This window comes from Pseudophryne corroboree, chromosome 1, assembly GCF_028390025.1.
Source record: "Pseudophryne corroboree isolate aPseCor3 chromosome 1, aPseCor3.hap2, whole genome shotgun sequence".
Taxonomy (NCBI): domain Eukaryota; kingdom Metazoa; phylum Chordata; class Amphibia; order Anura; family Myobatrachidae; genus Pseudophryne; species Pseudophryne corroboree.
The window spans coordinates 1,231,439,540-1,231,457,297 of record NC_086444.1 but is presented as its reverse complement, the minus strand read 5'-3'; the positions used below and the strand labels follow the sequence as shown (position 1 = coordinate 1,231,457,297).

At 51.9% G+C, this 17,758-nt stretch overlaps 1 protein-coding gene across 2 annotated transcripts in view; it reads right to left on the bottom strand.

Moving 5' to 3' along the window:
* The window catches only part of LOC134931675 (RING finger protein 145-like), a 156,174-nt gene extending 139,378 nt beyond the window's left edge, over positions 1 to 16,796 (bottom strand). Inside the window, exons 1-4 of one of the 2 annotated variants that reach the window (XM_063925435.1) lie at positions 15,901 to 16,796; positions 13,737 to 13,845; positions 13,034 to 13,125; positions 2,510 to 2,745 (exon numbers count right to left, since the gene is read on the bottom strand). In XM_063925435.1, the coding sequence (XP_063781505.1) occupies positions 2,510 to 2,745; positions 13,034 to 13,125; positions 13,737 to 13,845; positions 15,901 to 16,066 (603 nt within the window). In that variant the 5' untranslated portion in view covers positions 16,067 to 16,796. The remainder of the gene's footprint in view (positions 1 to 2,509; positions 2,746 to 13,033; positions 13,126 to 13,736; positions 13,846 to 15,900) is intronic. The other variant, XM_063925434.1, reaches the window with a different exon arrangement.
* Between the last annotated feature and the right edge of the window lie 962 nt (positions 16,797 to 17,758).

The following is a 17,758-nucleotide window of genomic DNA, read 5'->3' as shown; positions in this document are numbered from 1 at the left end:
CTGCATATGATTCTCTCCCCATTGAAAGAATGGTGGAGGATTATATGAGTGACCGCATCCAAGTAGGCACGTCAGACAGTCCGTACTTATACTGGCAGGAAAAAGAGGCAATTTGGAGGCCCTTGCACAAACTGGCTTTATTCTACCTAAGTTGCCCTCCCACAAGTGTGTACTCCGAAAGAGTGTTTAGTGCCGCCGCTCACCTTGTCAGCAATCGGCGTACGAGGTTATTTCCAGAAAATGTGGAGAAGATTATGTTCATTAAAATGAATTATAATCAATTCCTCCGTGGAGACATTGACCAGCAGCAATTGCCTCCACAAAGTACACAGGGAGCTGAGATGGTGGATTCCAGTGGGGACGAATTGATAATCTGTGAGGAGGGGGATGTACACGGTGATATATCGGAGGATGATGATGAGGTGGACATCTTGCTTGCCTCTGTAGAGCCAGTTTGTGCAAGGAGAGATTAATTGCTTCTTTTTTGGTGGGGGTCCAAACCAACCCGTCATTTCAGTCACAGTCGTGTGGCAGACCCTGTCACTGAAATGATGGGTTGGTTAAAGTGTGCATGTCCTGTTTATACAACATAAGGGTGGGTGGGAGGGCCCAAGGACAATTCCATCTTGCACCTCTTTTTTCTTTCATTTTTCTTTGCGTCATGTGCTGTTTGGGGAGTATTTTTTTGAAGGGCCATCCTGCGTGACACTGCAGTGCCACTCCTAGATGGGCCAGGTGTTTGTGTCGGCCACTAGGGTCGCTTATCTTACTCACACAGCTACCTCATTGCGCCTCTTTTTTTCTTTGCGTCATGTGCTGTTTGGGGAGTGTTTTTTGGAAGGGCCATCCTGCGTGACACTGCAGTGCCACTCCTAGATGGGCCAGGTGTTTGTGTCGGCCACTAGGGTCGCTTATCTTACTCACACAGCTACCTCATTGCGCCTCTTTTTTTCTTTGCGTCATGTGCTGTTTGGGGAGTGTTTTTTGGAAGGGCCATCCTGCGTGACACTGCAGTGCCACTCCTAGATGGGCCAGGTGTTTGTGTCGGCCACTAGGGTCGCTTAGCTTAGTCATCCAGCGACCTCGGTGCAAATTTTAGGACTAAAAATAATATTGTGAGGTGTTCAGAATAGACAGAAAATGAGTGGAAATTATGGTTTTTGAGGTTAATAATACTTTGGGATCAAAATGACCCCCAAATTCTATGATTTAAGCTGTTTTTTAGTGTTTTTTGAAAAAAACACCCGAATCCAAAACACACCCGAATCCGACAAAAAAAATTCGGTGAGGTTTTGCCAAAACGCGGTCGAACCCAAAACACGGCCGCGGAACCGAACCCAAAACCCGAAAAATTTCAAGTGCACATCTCTACCTGTAACACCTCCTCCCGCCACCCTCATCGTACCTGTAACACCTCCTCCCACCACCCTCATCCTACCTGTAACACCTCCTCCCGGCACCCTCATCGTACCTGTGACACCTCCTCCCGCCACCCTCATCGTACCTGTGACACCTCCTCCCGCCACCCTCATCGTACCTGTAACACCTCCTCCCGCCACCCTCATCCTACCTGTAACACCTCCTCCCGGCACCCTCATCGTACCTGTAACACCTCCTCCCACCACCCTCATCGTACCTGCAACACCTCCTCCCACCACCCTCATCCTACCTGTAACACCTCCTCCCGCCCCCCTCATCTTACCTGTAACACCTCCTCCCACCACCCTCACCGTACCTGTAACACCTCCTCCCGCCACCCTAATCGTACCTGTAACACCTCCTCCCGCCACCCTCATCCTACCTGTAACACCTCCTCCCACCACCCTCATCCTACCTGTAACACCTCCTCCTGGCACCCTCATCCTACCTGTAACACCTCCTCCCGGCACCCTCATCGTACCTGTGACACCTCCTCCTGCCACCCTCATCGTACCTGTAACACCTCCTCCCGCCACCCTCATCGTACCTGTAACACCTCCTCCCGCCACCCTCATCGTACCTGTAACACCTCCTCCCGCCACCCTCATCGTACCTGTAACACCTCCTCCCGCCACCCTCATCGTACCTGTAACACCTCCTCCCGCCCGTACCTGTAACACCTCCTCCCGCCACCCTCATCGTACCTGTAACACCTCCTCCCACCACCCTCATCCTACCTGTAACACCTCCTCCCGACACCCTCATCGTACCTGTGACACCTCCCGCCACCCTCATCGTACCTGCAAAACCTCCTCCCGCCCGTACCTGTAACACCTCCTCCTGCCACCCTCATCGTACCTGTAACACCTCCTCCCACCACCCTCATCCTACCTGTAACACCTCCTCCCACCACCCTCATCGTACCTGCAACACCTCCTCCCACCACCCTCATCCTACCTGTAACACCTCCTCCCGGCACCCTCATCGTACCTGTGACACCTCCTCCCGCCACCCTCACCGTACCTGTAACACCTCCTCCCGCCACCCTCATTGTACCTGTAACACCTCCTCCCGCCCCCCCTCATCGTACCTGTAACACCTCCTCCCAGGCCTCCTGGAAGAGGCTGAGGAGCACTCGCAGGCTGGACAGCCCGATGTAGAACACCACCATCAGAGACAGGCCTGTGGACACCGTGTTCAGAAGAGGCAAAGTGAGCAGAGGAAGCATTGCCATCCGGGCTAACAGGGGCAGGGCGGGGGCACTGAAGAGCCACAGCTGGCGTGTCCGCATTAGCAGTGAGCAGAGTGTGCCCACCATCACCAGTCCTGCAGGAAGGACACAACACACACCATGATCAGAGGCAGCCAGAAGTCTCACAGTAGACAAGTTACAGATGCGTCTGGGCCATTCCGCTGCCAGTGCATAGACCGTGCAGTGCAATATCTCCAGACGCAACGTTCAACGCCAAGGATGATCGCGGCTGAGCAGCTGAATACTGTGACTAACCACCACTCAGCCCACAGATGCTACAAGCTGCAGGGAAAACATTATATAAACAGGCAAGTGCTCAACTAACCTACAGATGGACCCCTAGGCTGATTTCCACTGTAGCATGGAGACCCCAAGACCAGTCTTGCTCTGGGGTCTGTGTCAGAGATCCTGGCTTCCCAGTGTGGCAGTAAGAAGCAGCCTCGGGAGCTGGTGGTAGATACACTTGGGGCCTGTTTCTGAAACTCCTCCCCCATGGTGCACGCTCTACATAGGAGTGTGTTGATGCCATTGGTTTAGATCAGGAGTTCCCCAAGCGTGGTCTTCAAGGCTCACTAACAATCCAGGTTTTAAGGAAAGCCATACTTGAGCACATGTGACTTAATTACTTTACAATCTGGGCTTAAACCTGGATATCACCAAAATCTGGACTTAGCGTGCCTTGAGGACCGAGTGTGGGAACGCCTGGTTTAGATGGTATCAAAAATGTGGCAGAAATGGGTGGAGACTGGGAGGCGGCAACTAGCACATGTACCCATGGGCCGCTCAGTAGGCGTGGTAGAGGAGTGCCGGGGGGCGCGTCACTGCAAGCGGCTGAGTTCCCAGTCGCACAGGATGGCGTGTTCAGACGGAGACATTGCAGCTGTGACCGGGCTGATACAAGTTTACATAGTGCCACCGATGGTGGCGTAGAAGGACGCACCATTCTGTATCGGTATTACAGCGTGTACGGACGCTGACAGTGGGTAATTCCACGTGTATGGACGCTGACAGTGGGTAATTGGCTGACTCAGCCAATGGAATCTACAGTCAATAGATCAACCCCGAGAGATCACCATCTGTATCCATCACAGGAATCCCCGATCCCTACACATAGGCACTACAGACGGATCTGCGCAGACTGCAGGCAGAACACGGAAGTCGCCGTCGGCAGGGGAACAGATGTAAATGGTTTAGAGGTCTCCTGCAATGTCTCCATATAAGCAATATAACATTTCCCTGTGCGGAATAAGAAAGAAGCTCGCACGGAGAAAGCATGAACGTGGGCCTGCTCTCCTTGCTGTAGGAGGTCTCCAGGGATCATTGAGTTAAAGGGCCACGGCACACAAAATCCGGGCGGGCTCAAATAACGGGGCTGCTAACTACAGTCACAATGTATGATCATTACAGGAATTACTACGTCGGACTTCACTACAAGATTAAGATTTCTGTATGAAGACGACTTTTACAGTCTTATTAGTGCGCTCCACCTGGACAGAATCACTGTATTGGTAGCTACAGCATCCGGGGGTAACGCCGGACTTCTGCCTGGAAATGCCTGTACACTGCCGCTTTCATGTGATTGCTAGTATGGGAATAACAGAACTTCAGTCACAACACCTGCAATCACTGAACTGTGCGGATATTTTCTATTAATACAGATGCTGCCAAGTAATACTCCTGTCAGACAGAAAGGGCCCGGGAATTTGCCGGGGGGCGAGCCTGGTCACCCCAGACCCTTTCTCGCGACCAGGGTTAAAGCACCGGCAATTTGGACCCGAGTGGACCCTTTCACCCGACTTCTGTCCGACAGTGGTATACATGGCATCAACAGCATTTGTGTTGTGAAGAGTGGACATGGGGGTCATTCCGAGTTGTTCGCTCGCTAGCTGTTTTTAGCAGCCGTGCAAACGATATGCCGCCGCCGCCCTCTGGGAGTGTATTTTAGCTTAGCAGAAGTGCGAACGAAAGGATCGCAGAGCGGCTACAAATTAATTTTGTGCAATTTCAGAGTAGCTCAATACCTACTCAGCACTTGCGATCAATTCAGACCGTTCAGTTCCTGATTTGACATCACAAACACACCCTGCGTTCGCCCAGCCACGCCTGCGTTTTTCCTGGCACACCTGCGTTTTTCCGAACACTCCCTGAAAACGGTCAGCTGACACCCAGAAACGCCCACTTCCTGTCAATCACTCTGCAGCCAGCAGTGCGACTGAAAAGCTTCGCTAGACCTTGTGTGAAACTACATCGCTCATTGTAATAGTAAAACGAGTGTGCGCATTGCGACGCATACACATGCGCAGAAGTGCCGTTTTTTTCCTGATCGCTGCGCAGCGAACGAAAACAGCTAGCGATCAACTCGGAATGACCACCATGATGCGTTAACTTCAGCACCATCATCATCGTTTCCGCTGCCACAAATCCTACAGCGCTGGATAGTCGACATATGTAGGAATACACGAGTACAAATTAGGCACAGCAACAATAAATGCAGTGCAAATCCAAGGATGAGCTCTTCAGCTGCAATGACCATGAACACAGATGGAGTCCAGATTCCACATGTCACATTACAAAATAACACATAAAACATAACAGATACGAGAGGGGTAGACAGACAGGGGCCAGACGGGAGACGTAAGGTGGTGAGGGCCCTGCTCGCAGAGGTTTCACACTGGCTTCTTCTATCCAGCATGATATTACGCATGTATTTTGAGTGGGGTTATATGCAAGACTGAGGGGGTAAATCAGAGTTGATCACAGCAGCAACTTTGTTAGCAGATGGGCAAAACCATGGGGGTCATTCTGAGTAGATCGCTCGCTGACGATTTTTGCTGCGCTGCCATCAGGTCTCTACTGCGCATGCGCGCTGTATGGGTACAATGCGGATCGTTGCTGAGCGATGGATTTAACGAAGAATCCATACGCGCGGCCGATCGCAAGGTGATTGACAGGAAGAAGGCGTTTATGGGTGGCAACTGACCGTTTTCTGGGAGTGGCAGGAAAAACGCAGGCGTGTCCGGGCGTTTGGAGGGCGGGTGTCTGACGTCAATTCCGGTACCAAAAAGACTGAAATGATCGCAGCGGCTGAGTAAGTCCAGAGCTACTCAGAAACTGCACAAACTGTTTTTGCAGAGCTCGGCTGCACAGGCGTTCGCATACTTGCAAAGAGAAAATACACTCCCCCGTGGGCGGCGACTATGCGTTTGCCCGGCTGCTAAAAACAGCTAGCGAGCGATAAACTCGGAATGAGGGCCCATGTGCACTGCAGGTGGGGCAGATGTAACATGTGCAGAGAGAGTTAGATTTGGGTATGTTATTTTGTTTCTGTGCAGGGTAAATACTGGCTGCTTTATCTTTACACTGCAATTTAGATTTCAGTTTGAACACACCCCACCCAAATCTAACTCTCTCTGCACATGTTACACCTGCCTCCCCTGCACTGCACATGGTTTTGTCCATCTGCTAACAAAGTTGCTGCTACGATCAGGTCTGAATTAGGCCCTGAGACCAAATGCTTTGGGCTGTTATATTTGAGGCTTAGTGGAAACTGGATAGTGAACGGCATCAGTAAGCTGTGGTGACAAATATACATGAAGAGAAGTGTCAGGATCTAGGGTGGTCATTCCGAGTTGATCGCTAGCTGCATTCGTTCGCTGTGCAGCGATGAGGCAAAAAAACGGCACTTCTGCGCATGCGGCGCAATGCGCACGCGCGTCGTTCTATTACAACGAACTATGTAGTTTCACACAGGGTCTAGCGATGCATTTCAGTCGCACTGCTGGCCGCAGAGTGATTGACAGGAAGTGGGCGTTTCTGGGTGTCAACTGACCGTTTTCAGGGAGTGTTCGGAAAAACGCAGGCGTGCCAGGAAAAACGCAGGCGTGGCTGGGTGAACGCAGGGCGTGTTTGTGACGTTAAAACAGGAACCGAACAGTCTGAAGTCATCACAAGCGCCGAGTAGGTTTTGAGCTGCTCTAAAACTGCACAAAAAAAAAATTTGCCTCCATTCTGCGCTCCTTTCGTGTGCACTTCTGCTAAGCTAAAATACACTCCCAGTGGGCGGCGGCGGCATAGCGTTTGCACGGCTGCTAAAATAAGAATTTACTTACCGATAATTCTATTTCTCATAGTCCGTAGTGGATGCTGGGGACTCCGAAAGGACCATGGGGAATAGCGCTCCGCAGGAGACTGGGCACAAAAGTAAAAAGCTTTAGGACTACCTGGTGTGCACTGGCTCCTCCCCCTATGACCCTCCTCCAAGCCTCAGTTAGGATACTGTGCCCGGACGAGCGTACACAATAAGGAAGGATTTTGAATCCCGGGTAAGACTCTTACCAGCCACACCAATCACACTGTACAACTTGTGATCTGAACCCAGTTAACAGCATGATAACAGAAGGAGCCTCTGAAAAGATGGCTCACAACAACAATAACCCGATTTTTGTAACAATAACTATGTACAAGTAATGCAGACAATCCGCACTTGGGATGGGCGCCCAGCATCCACTACGGACTATGAGAAATAGAATTATCGGTAAGTAAATTCTTATTTTCTCTAACGTCCTAGTGGATGCTGGGGACTCCGAAAGGACCATGGGGATTATACCAAAGCTCCCAAACGGGCGGGAGAGTGCGGATGACTCTGCAGCACCGAATGAGAGAACTCCAGGTCCTCCTCAGCCAGGGTATCAAATTTGTAGAATTTAGCAAACGTGTTTGCCCCTGACCAAGTAGCTGCTCGGCAAAGTTGTAAAGCCGAGACCCCTCGGGCAGCCGCCCAAGATGAGCCCACTTTCCTTGTGGAATGGGCTTTTACAGATTTTGGCTGTGGCAGGCCTGCCACAGAATGTGCAAGCTGAATTGTACTACAAATCCAACGAGCAATCGTCTGCTTAGAAGCAGGAGCACCCAGCTTGTTGGGTGCATACAGGATAAACAGCGAGTCAGATTTTCTGACTCCTGCCGTCCTGGAAACATATATTTTCAGGGCCCTGACTACGTCCAGTAACTTGGAATCCTCCAAGTCCCTAGTAGCCGCAGGCACCAAAATAGGCTGGTTTTAGTGAAATGCTGGCCCTCATTCCGAGTTGTTCGCTCGGTATTTTTCATCGCATCGCAGTGAAAATCCGCTTAGTACGCATGCGCAATGTTCGCACTGCGACTGCGCCAAGTAACTTTACTATGATGAAAGTATTTTTACTCACGGCTTTTTCTTCGCTCCGGCGATCGTAATGTGATTGACAGGAAATGGGTGTTACTGGGCGGAAACACGGCGTTTCAGGGGCGTGTGGCTGAAAACGCTACCGTTTCCGGAAAAAACGCAGGAGTGGCCGGAGAAACGGTGGGAGTGCCTGGGCGAACGCTGGGTGTGTTTGTGACGTCAACCAGGAACGACAAGCACTGAAATGATCGCACAGGCAGAGTAAGTCTGGAGCTACTCTGAAACTGCTAACTCGTTTGTAATCGCAATATTGCGCGTACGTCGGTCGCAATTTTAAGAAGCTAAGATTCACTCCCAGTAGGCGGCGGCTTAGCGTGTGTAACTCTGCTACATTCGCCTTGCGAGCGAACAACTCGGAATGAGGGCCCCTGAAACCACCTTAGGGAGAAATTGAGGACGAGTCCTCAATTCTGCCCTGTCAGTATGAAAAATTAGGTAAGGGCTTTTATAGGATAAAGCCGCCAATTCTGAAACACGCCTGGCTGAAGCCAGGGCTAACAGCATTACCACTTTCCATGTGAGATATTTTAAGTCCACAGTGGTGAGTGGTTCAAACCAATGTGATTTTAGGAACCCCAAAACTACATTGAGATCCCAAGGTGCCACTGGAGGCACAAAAGGAGGCTGTATATGCAGTACTCCCTTGACAAACGTCTGAACTTCAGGAACAGAAGCTAGTTCTTTTTGGAAGAATATTGACAGGGCCGAAATTTGAACCTTAATGGACCCTAATTTTAGGCCCATAGACAGTCCTGTTTGCAGGAAATGCAGGAAACGACCCAGTTGAAATTCCTCTGTAGGGGCCTTCCTGGCCTCGCACCACGCAACATATTTTCGCCAAATACGGTGATAATGTTGTACGGTCACATCCTTCCTGGCTTTGATCAGGGTAGGGATGACTTCATCCGGAATGCCTTTTTCCTTCAGGATCCGGCGTTCAACCGCCATGCCGTCAAACGCAGCCGCGGTAAGTCTTGGAACAGACATGGTTCCTGCTGGAGCAGGTCCTTTCTTAGAGGTAGAGGCCACGGGTCTTCCGTGAGCATCTCTTGAATTTCCGGGTACCAAGTCCTTCTTGGCCAATCCGGAGCCACGAGTATAGTCTTTACTCCTCTCCTTCTTATGATTCTCAGTACTTTTGCTATGAGAGGAAGAGGAGGGAACACATACACTGACTGGTACACCCACGGTGTTACCAGAGCGTCCACAGATATTGCCTGAGGGTCCCTTGACCTGGCGCAATATCTGTCCAGTTTTTTGTTGAGGCGGGACGCCATCATGTCCACCTTTGGTTTTTCCCAACGGTTTACAATCAGGTGGAAGACTTCTGGGTGAAGTCCCCACTCCCCCGGGTGAAGATCGTGTCTGCTGAGGAAGTCTGCTTCCCAGTTGTCCACTCCCGGAATGAACACTGCTGACAGTGCTATCACATGATTTTCCGCCCAGCGAAGAATCCTTGCCACTTCCGTCATTGCCCTCCTGCTTCTTGTGCCGCCCTGTCTGTTTACGTGGGCGACTGCCGTGATGTTGTCCGACTGGATCAACACCGGCTGACCCTGAAGCAGAGGTCTTGCCTGACTTAGGGCATTGTAAATGGCCCTGAGTTCCAGGATATTTATGTGAAGTGACGTTTCCATGCTTGACCACAAGCCCTGGAAATTTCTTCCCTGTGTGACTGCTCCCCAGCCCCTCAGGCTGGCATCCGTGGTCACCAGGACCCAATCCTGAATGCCGAATCTGCGGCCCTCTAGGAGATGAGCACTCTGTAACCACCACAGGAGAGACACCCTTGTCCTTGGAGACAGGGTTATCCGCTGATGCATTTGAAGATGCGATCCGGACCATTTGTCCAGCAGATCCCACTGAAAAGTTCTTGTGTGGAATCTGCCGAATGGAATCGCTTCGTAAGAAGCCACCATCTTTCCCAGGACCGTTGTGCATTGATGTACTGACACTTGGCCTGGTCTTAGGAGGTTCCTGACTAGGTCGGATAACTCCCTGGCTTTCTCTTCCGGGAGAAACACCTTTTTCTGTACTGTGTCCAGAATCATTCCTAGGAACAGCAGACGTGTCGTCGGAATCAGCTGCGATTTTGGAATATTTAGAATCCATCCGTGCTGTCGTAGTACTACTTGAGATAGTGCTACTCCGACCGCTAACTGTTCTCTGGACCTTGCCCTTATCAGGAGATCGTCCAAGTAAGGGATAATTAAGACGCCTTTTCTTCGAAGAAGAATCATCATTTCGGCCATTACCTTGGTCAAGACCCGGGGTGCCGTGGACAATCCAAACGGCAGCGTCTGAAACTGATAGTGACAGTTCTGTACCACAAACCTGAGGTACCCTTGGTGAGAAGGGCAAATTGGGACATGGAGGTAAGCATCCTTGATGTCCAGAGACACCATATAGTCCCCTTCTTCCAGGTTCGCTATCACTGCTCTGAGTGACTCCATCTTGAACTTGAACCTTTTTATGTAAGTGTTCAAGGATTTCAGATTTAAAATGGGTCTCACCGAGCCGTCCGGCTTCGGTACCACAAACAGCGTGGAATAATACCCCTTTCCCTGTTGTAGGAGGGGTACCTTGATTATCACTTGCTGGGAATACAGCTTGTGAATGGCTTCCAATACCGCCTCCCTGTCGGGAGGAGACGTTGGTAAAGCAGACTTCAGGAACCGGCGAGGGGGAGACGTCTCGAATTCCAATTTGTACCCCTGAGATACTACCTGCAGGATCCAGGGGTCCACTTGCGAGTGAGCCCACTGCGCGCTGAAATTCTTGAGACGGGCCCCCACCGTCTTGCCTGAGTCCGCTTGTAAGGCCCCAGCGTCATGCTGAGGACTTGGCAGAAGCGGGGGAGGGCTTCTGTTCGTGGGAAGAGGCTGTCTGCTGCAGTCTTTTTCCCCTTCCTCTGCCCCGGGGCAGATATGAGTGGCCTTTTGCCCGCTTGCCCTTATGGGGACGAAAGGACTGAGCCTGAAAAGACGGTATCTTTTTCTGCTGTGAGGTGACTTGGGGTAAAAAGGTGGATTTTCCAGCCGTTGCCGTGGCCACCAGGTCCGATAGACCGACCCCAAATAACTCCTCCCCTTTATACGGCAATACTTCCATATGCCGTTTGGAATCCGCATCACCTGACCACTGTCGCGTCCATAACCCTCTTCTGGCAGAAATGGACATCGCACTTACTCTTGATGCCAGAGTGCAAATATCCCTCTGTGCATCACGCATATATAGAAATGCATCCTTTAAATGCTCTATAGTCAATAATATATTGTCCCTGTCCAGGGTATCAATATTTTCAGTCAGGGAATCCGACCAAGCCACCCCAGCACTGCACATCCAGGCTGAGGCGATTGCTGGTCGCAGTATAATACCAGTATGTGTGTATATACTTTTTAGGATATTTTCCAGCTTCCCATCAGCTGGTTCCTTGAGGGCGGCCGTATCAGGAGACGGTAACGCCACTTGTTTTGATAAGCGTGTGAGCGCCTTATCCACTCTAGGGGGTGTTTCCCAACGCGCCCTAACCTCTGGCGGGAAAGGGTATAATGCCAATAATTTTTTAGAAATTAGCAGTTTTTTATCGGGGGAAACCCACGCTTCATCACACACCTCATTTAATTCATCTGATTCAGGAAAAACTACGGGTAGTTTTTTCACACCCCACATAATACCCTTTTTTGTGGTACTTGTAGTATCAGAAATGTTCAAAACCTCCTTCATTGCCGTGATCATGTAACGTGTGGCCCTACTGGAAAATACGTTTGTTTCCTCACCGTCGACACTGGAGTCAGTGTCCGTGTCAGTGTCTGTATCGACCTGAGGTAACGGGCGTTTTATAGCCCCTGACGGTGTTTGAGACGCCTGTACAGGTATTAACTGATTTGCCGGCTGTCTCATGTCGTCAACAGTCTTTTGTAAAGTGCCGACACTATCACGTAATTCTTTCCATAAGACCATCCAGTCAGGTGTCGACTCCCTAGGGGGTAACATCACTAACACAGGCAATTGCTCCGCCTCCACACCATTTTCCTCCTCATACATGTCGACACAGCGTACCGACACACAGCACACACACAGGGAATGCTCTGATAGAGGACAGGACCCCACTAGCCCTTTGGGGAGACAGAGGGAGAGTTTGCCAGCACACACCAGAGCGCTATATATATACAGGGATAACCTTATATAAGTGTTTTTCCCTAATATAGCTGCTGTATATATTAATATGCCAATTTTGTGCCCCCCCTCTCTTGTTTTACCCTGTTTCTGTAGTGCAGGACTGCAGGGGAGAGTCAGGGAGCCTTCCTCCAACGGAGCTGTGAGGAAAAAATGGCGCCAGTGTGCTGAGGAGATAGGCTCCGCCCCCTTCACGGCGGCCTTTCTCCCGCTTTTTAATGGAAAAATTGGCAGGGGTTAAATGCATCCATATAGCCCAGGAGCTATATGTGATGTATTTTTTGCCAAAAAAAAGGTTTTTTATTGCGTCTCAGGGCGCCCCCCCCCCCAGCGCCCTGCACCCTCAGTGACCGGAGTGTGAAGTGTGCTGAGAGCAATGGCGCACAGCTGCGGTGCTGTGCGCTACCTTATTGAAGACAGGACGTCTTCTGCCGCCGATTTTCCGGACCTCTTCACTCTTCTGGCTCTGTAAGGGGGCCGGCGGCGCGGCTCCGGGACCCATCCATGGCTGGGCCTGTGATCGTCCCTCTGGAGCTAATGTCCAGTAGCCTAAGAAGCCCAATCCACTCTGCACGCAGGTGAGTTCGCTTCTTCTCCCCTTAGTCCCTCGGTGCAGTGAGCCTGTTGCCAGCAGGTCTCACTGAAAATAAAAAACCTACTTTAAACTTTTACACTAAGCAGCTCAGGAGAGCCCCTTAGCCTGCACCCGTCTCGTTCGGGCACAAAAATCTAACTGAGGCTTGGAGGAGGGTCATAGGGGGAGGAGCCAGTGCACACCAGGTAGTCCTAAAGCTTTTTACTTTTGTGCCCAGTCTCCTGCGGAGCGCTATTCCCCATGGTCCTTTCGGAGTCCCCAGCATCCACTAGGACGTTAGAGAAAAACTGCTAGCGAGCGATCAACTCGGAATGACCACCCTAGTCTTATACTATCTGTACAGACCAGACTATGGGATTGTGCTTACCAACAAGTGCGCTGACGCTTCGAGTCAATGAGGCCGGGTCATCGTACACAGACCCCGACATTCCCGTCTCCATCTCTTGCCGGATGTAATCTCTGGGAAACAAAGAAGGGAGGCGACACAGACAGACACCGGTTACTGGGAGAACGTCACGTCATCAACATTACTACTACATATTACTACTGTCACAACGGAGTCTTGTCTTCTGAATATCACCAAGGTGCCCTATCTCTCACAGGCTTATGGAATGGATGAAATCCCAGAGACTACTGGCACACTACTTGCAGATGGAGGGTGACTGGTGACCGTGCAGGAGAAGCGGAACCGGGGAGCTTATGTGAGCAAATAGCGGGGGGACAATCGGGTATAAAGGCGCCAACCGTTTATAGTGCGACGTGGTGAATGGAAGAAGTTGGGCTGGAGAGGAACACGGGAAATGCAAGGATGTGGGGGCAGCGAGCGCAGGGAAGGGGGGGGACCACGTAGCTAAAGGATCACAGAGATCAAGAGTAGTAATTATGGCCATAAGACCCGCACAGCGCTCCCAGCAGGCGGCTCTGTATAACAACACTCCGCCTCCTCACTGCCTGACTTACACTGCATCACTGACCCCCCCACTGGCTGTAAATTGGAATGAATTCCCCCTCAGCAACAGTCAGGGATTAGCGCTGTACATACATACGTGATACGCCACGTGGAAACTCACCTGACCATCTGGTGAGCCACGTACAGGAGCAGCACCGTGAGAAGATACAGGTAGATGCTGACCAGGCACCACAGAGGTAGTAGAAGCAGGACTGCACAGGCCAGGTGAGCTGGGGGAACAGGGAGGAATGTCACAACTATCAGCATACTCCAATTCCTGTTATATTCATTGTACATGAAAAGGGAAGATGTGCGGAACATGCACAAGGGAACTGTACTGGCAAACACGTCAGAAAAGCTACATGTGCAATATAAACATCCTGGATGCTCTGCATACCCTCTGATGAAACCGTCAGCATTACTAAAGACGTAGAAACTAAATAGGACTTGATAAATATCGGGCCCTGGACCGCACTTCACCACAGACTACGGCGTTTATTGACCAATCGAGCCTCCATAAGAAGGTACTCCCCAAGTTAGGGATTGCTATAGTCCCTCTTATATTTGGCTTTGGTAGAGGTGTCAGGTGGATTCTGAGGACGCTCTCATCCTCTACTGATGGCGGCTGTATGTATATGCCTTGTGCTCAAATCTCTGTGTGCTGATACGGAATGTTGAGGACATCTTTAGCCTCCAATAATCTCAGTCAGATGTATACACCTTGCATTAATGTCAGTATATTGGATGATACCTGAAGGAAGACTGCATTGAGCCACAATTGTATGGGGTACTTTACCCCGTATATATATTGAAAGAATGTGATGACCTGCTTTTATATGTTTTATGTATGTCTATTATATGAAGCTTGTCCCTAAGTTTTATAGGACTTCATAATGTATATAAAAAGAGCTCAACAAAAAGTGATTTTCTCTTGGGTTGGGCTGGTCCCTGCGTCAGAGCAAAGTGCACATTCATTATACCCCCCGCGTTCTGTTTTTAGCGCAGTTCTGTGCTTTTCAGGCATGCTATTGTGTCGGTGGAATGAAGAGACTGAAGAGGGTCTAGGAGGGGGCGGGTGGCAAGGAAGGAGGGGAGGCGGGTGTATACCACCTGCTCCGGGAGATTGGAGGTGTAGGGGAGGAGAGGGGAGGGCAGTAATTGGCCACCCCTACTACTGGCATAACCCTGCCTCCACCCCTACTACTGGCATCACCCTGCCGCCACCCCTACTACTGGCATAACCCTGCCTCCACCCCTACTACTGGCATAACCCTGCCACCACCCCTACTACTGGCATCACCCTGCCGCCACCCCTACTACTGGCATAACCCTGCCTCCACCCCTACTACTGGCATAACCCTGCCGCCACCCCTACTACTGGCATCACCCTGCCGCCACCCCTACTACTGGCATCACCCTGCCGCCACCCCTACTACTGGCATCACCCTGCCGCCACCCCTACTACTGGCATCACCCTGCCGCCACCTCTACTACTGGCATCACCCTGCCGCCACCCCTACTACTGGCATCACCCTGCCGCCACCCCTACTACTGGCATCACCCTGCCGCCACCCCTACTACTGGCATCACCCTGCCGCCACCCCTACTACTGGCATCACCCTGCCGCCACCCCTACTACTGGCATAACCCTGCCGCCACCCCTACTACTGGCATCACCCTGCCGCCACCCCTACTACTGGCATAACCCTGCCTCCACCCCTACTACTGGCATCACCCTGCCGCCACCCCTACTACTGGCATCACCCTGCCGCTACCCCTACTACAGGCATCACCCAGCCTCCACCCCTACTACTGGCATCACCCAGCCTCCACCCCTACTACTGGCATAACCCTGCCGCCACCCCTACTACTGGCATCACCCTGCCTCCACCCCTACTACTGGCATCACCCTGCCTCCACCCCTACTACTGGCATAACCCTGCCTCCACCCCTACTACTGGCATCACCCTGCCGCCACCCCTACTACTGGCATAACCCTGCCGCCACCCCTACTACTGGCATCACCCTGCCGCCACCCCTACTACTGGCATAACCCTGCCTCCACCCCTACTACTGGCATCACCCTGCCTCCACCCCTACTACTGGCATCATCCTGCCGCCACCCGTAGAACACGCGCCCCGCTGCCGCCGCCACCCCTACTGCGGACATCACGGTGCTCTCACAACTGCTGATGACTGGCAATAGATGCTGGGAATTGTAGTTCACTAATGATAAAGGTTGCACTACAACACTCACTACAGCCATGTACAGTGCTGCGTCTTACCCAGGTAGTAGGCACACTGCAGGTATGTTGTCCTGAAGACAGAGGTGAGGTAGGTGGGATGCGGGGACTCTGCCAGTTCCTGGATGTCCCAGCGGTACAGCAGATCCAGGAGAACGATACCTGGCACTCGCAGGATGACATTGGCCGCCGGTTCCAGTCTGGACATGGCAGAGAGCAGCGAGGCTCCGATAAAGTCACTATGCGCTATACTGTGCTGTGCCGCTATGCACTATACCGTACTGTGCCGCTATACGCTATACCGTACTGTGCCGCTATGCGCTATACCGTACTGTGCCGCTATACGCTATTACCGTACTGTGCCGCTATACGCTATACCGTACTGTGCCGCTATGCGCTATACCGTACAGTGCCGCTATGCACTATGCCGCTATGCACTATACTGCACTGTGCCGCTATGCACTATACTGCACTGTGCCGCTATGCTCTATACCGTACTGTGCCGCTATGCGCTATACCGTACTGTGCCGCTATGCGCTATACCGTACTGTGCCGCTATGCGCTATACCGTACTGTGCCGCTATGCGCTATACCGTACTGTGCCGCTATGCACTATGCCGCTATGCACTATACTGCACTGTGCCGCTATGCACTATACCGCACTGTGCCGCTACGCTCTATACCGTACTGTGCCGCTACGCGCTATACCGTACTGTGCCGCTACGCGCTATACCGTACTGTGACGCTACGCGCTATACCGTACTGGGCCGCTACGCGCTATACCGCACTGGGCCGCTACGCGCTATACCGCACTGGGCCGCTACGCGCTATACCGCACTGGGCCGCTACGCGCTATACCGCACTGGGCCGCTATGCGCTATACCGCACTGGGCCGCTATGCGCTATACCGCACTGGGCCGCTATGCGCTATACCGCACTGGGCCGCTATACCGCACTGGGCCGCTATGCGCTATACCGCACTGGGCCGCTATGCGCTATACCGCACTGGGCCGCTATGCGCTATACCGCACTGGGCCGCTATGCGCTATACCGCACTATGCCGCTATACCGTACTGGGCCGCTATGCGCTATACCGTACTGGGCCGCTATGCGCTATACCGTACTGGGCCGCTATGCGCTATACCGTACTGGGCCGCTATGCGCTATACCGTACTGGGCCGCTATGCGCTATACCGTACTGGGCCGCTATGCGCTATACCGTACTGGGCCGCTATGCGCTATACCGTACTGGGCCGCTATGCGCTATACCGTACTGGGCCGCTATGCGCTATACCGTACTGTGCCGCTATGCGCTATACCGTACTGTGCCGCTATGCGCTATACTGTACCGCTATGCACTATACTGTACTGTGCCGCTATGGACTATACCGTACCGCTATGCACTATACTGTACTGTGCCGCTATGCACTATACTGTGCCGCTGTGCACTATACTGTACTGTGCCGCTATATACTATACTATGCCGCTATGCGCTATACTGCACTGTGCCGCTATGCACTATACTGCACTGTGCTGCTATGCACTATACTGCACTGTGCCGCTATGCACTGTGCCGCTATGCACTATACCGCACTGTGCCGCTATGCACTATACCGCACTGTGCCGCTATGCACTATACTGCACTGTGCCGCTATGCACTATACTGCACTGTGCCGCTATGCACTATACTGCACTGTGCCGCTATGCACTATACTGCACTGTGCCGCTATGCACTGTGCCGCTATGCACTATACCGCACTGTGCCGCTATGCACTATACTGCACTGTGCCGCTATGCACTATACTGCACTGTGCCGCTATGCACTATACTGCACTGTGCCGCTATGCACTATACTGCACTATGTCACTCTATGACCTGTACTGCTACTTGTCAGTCTATA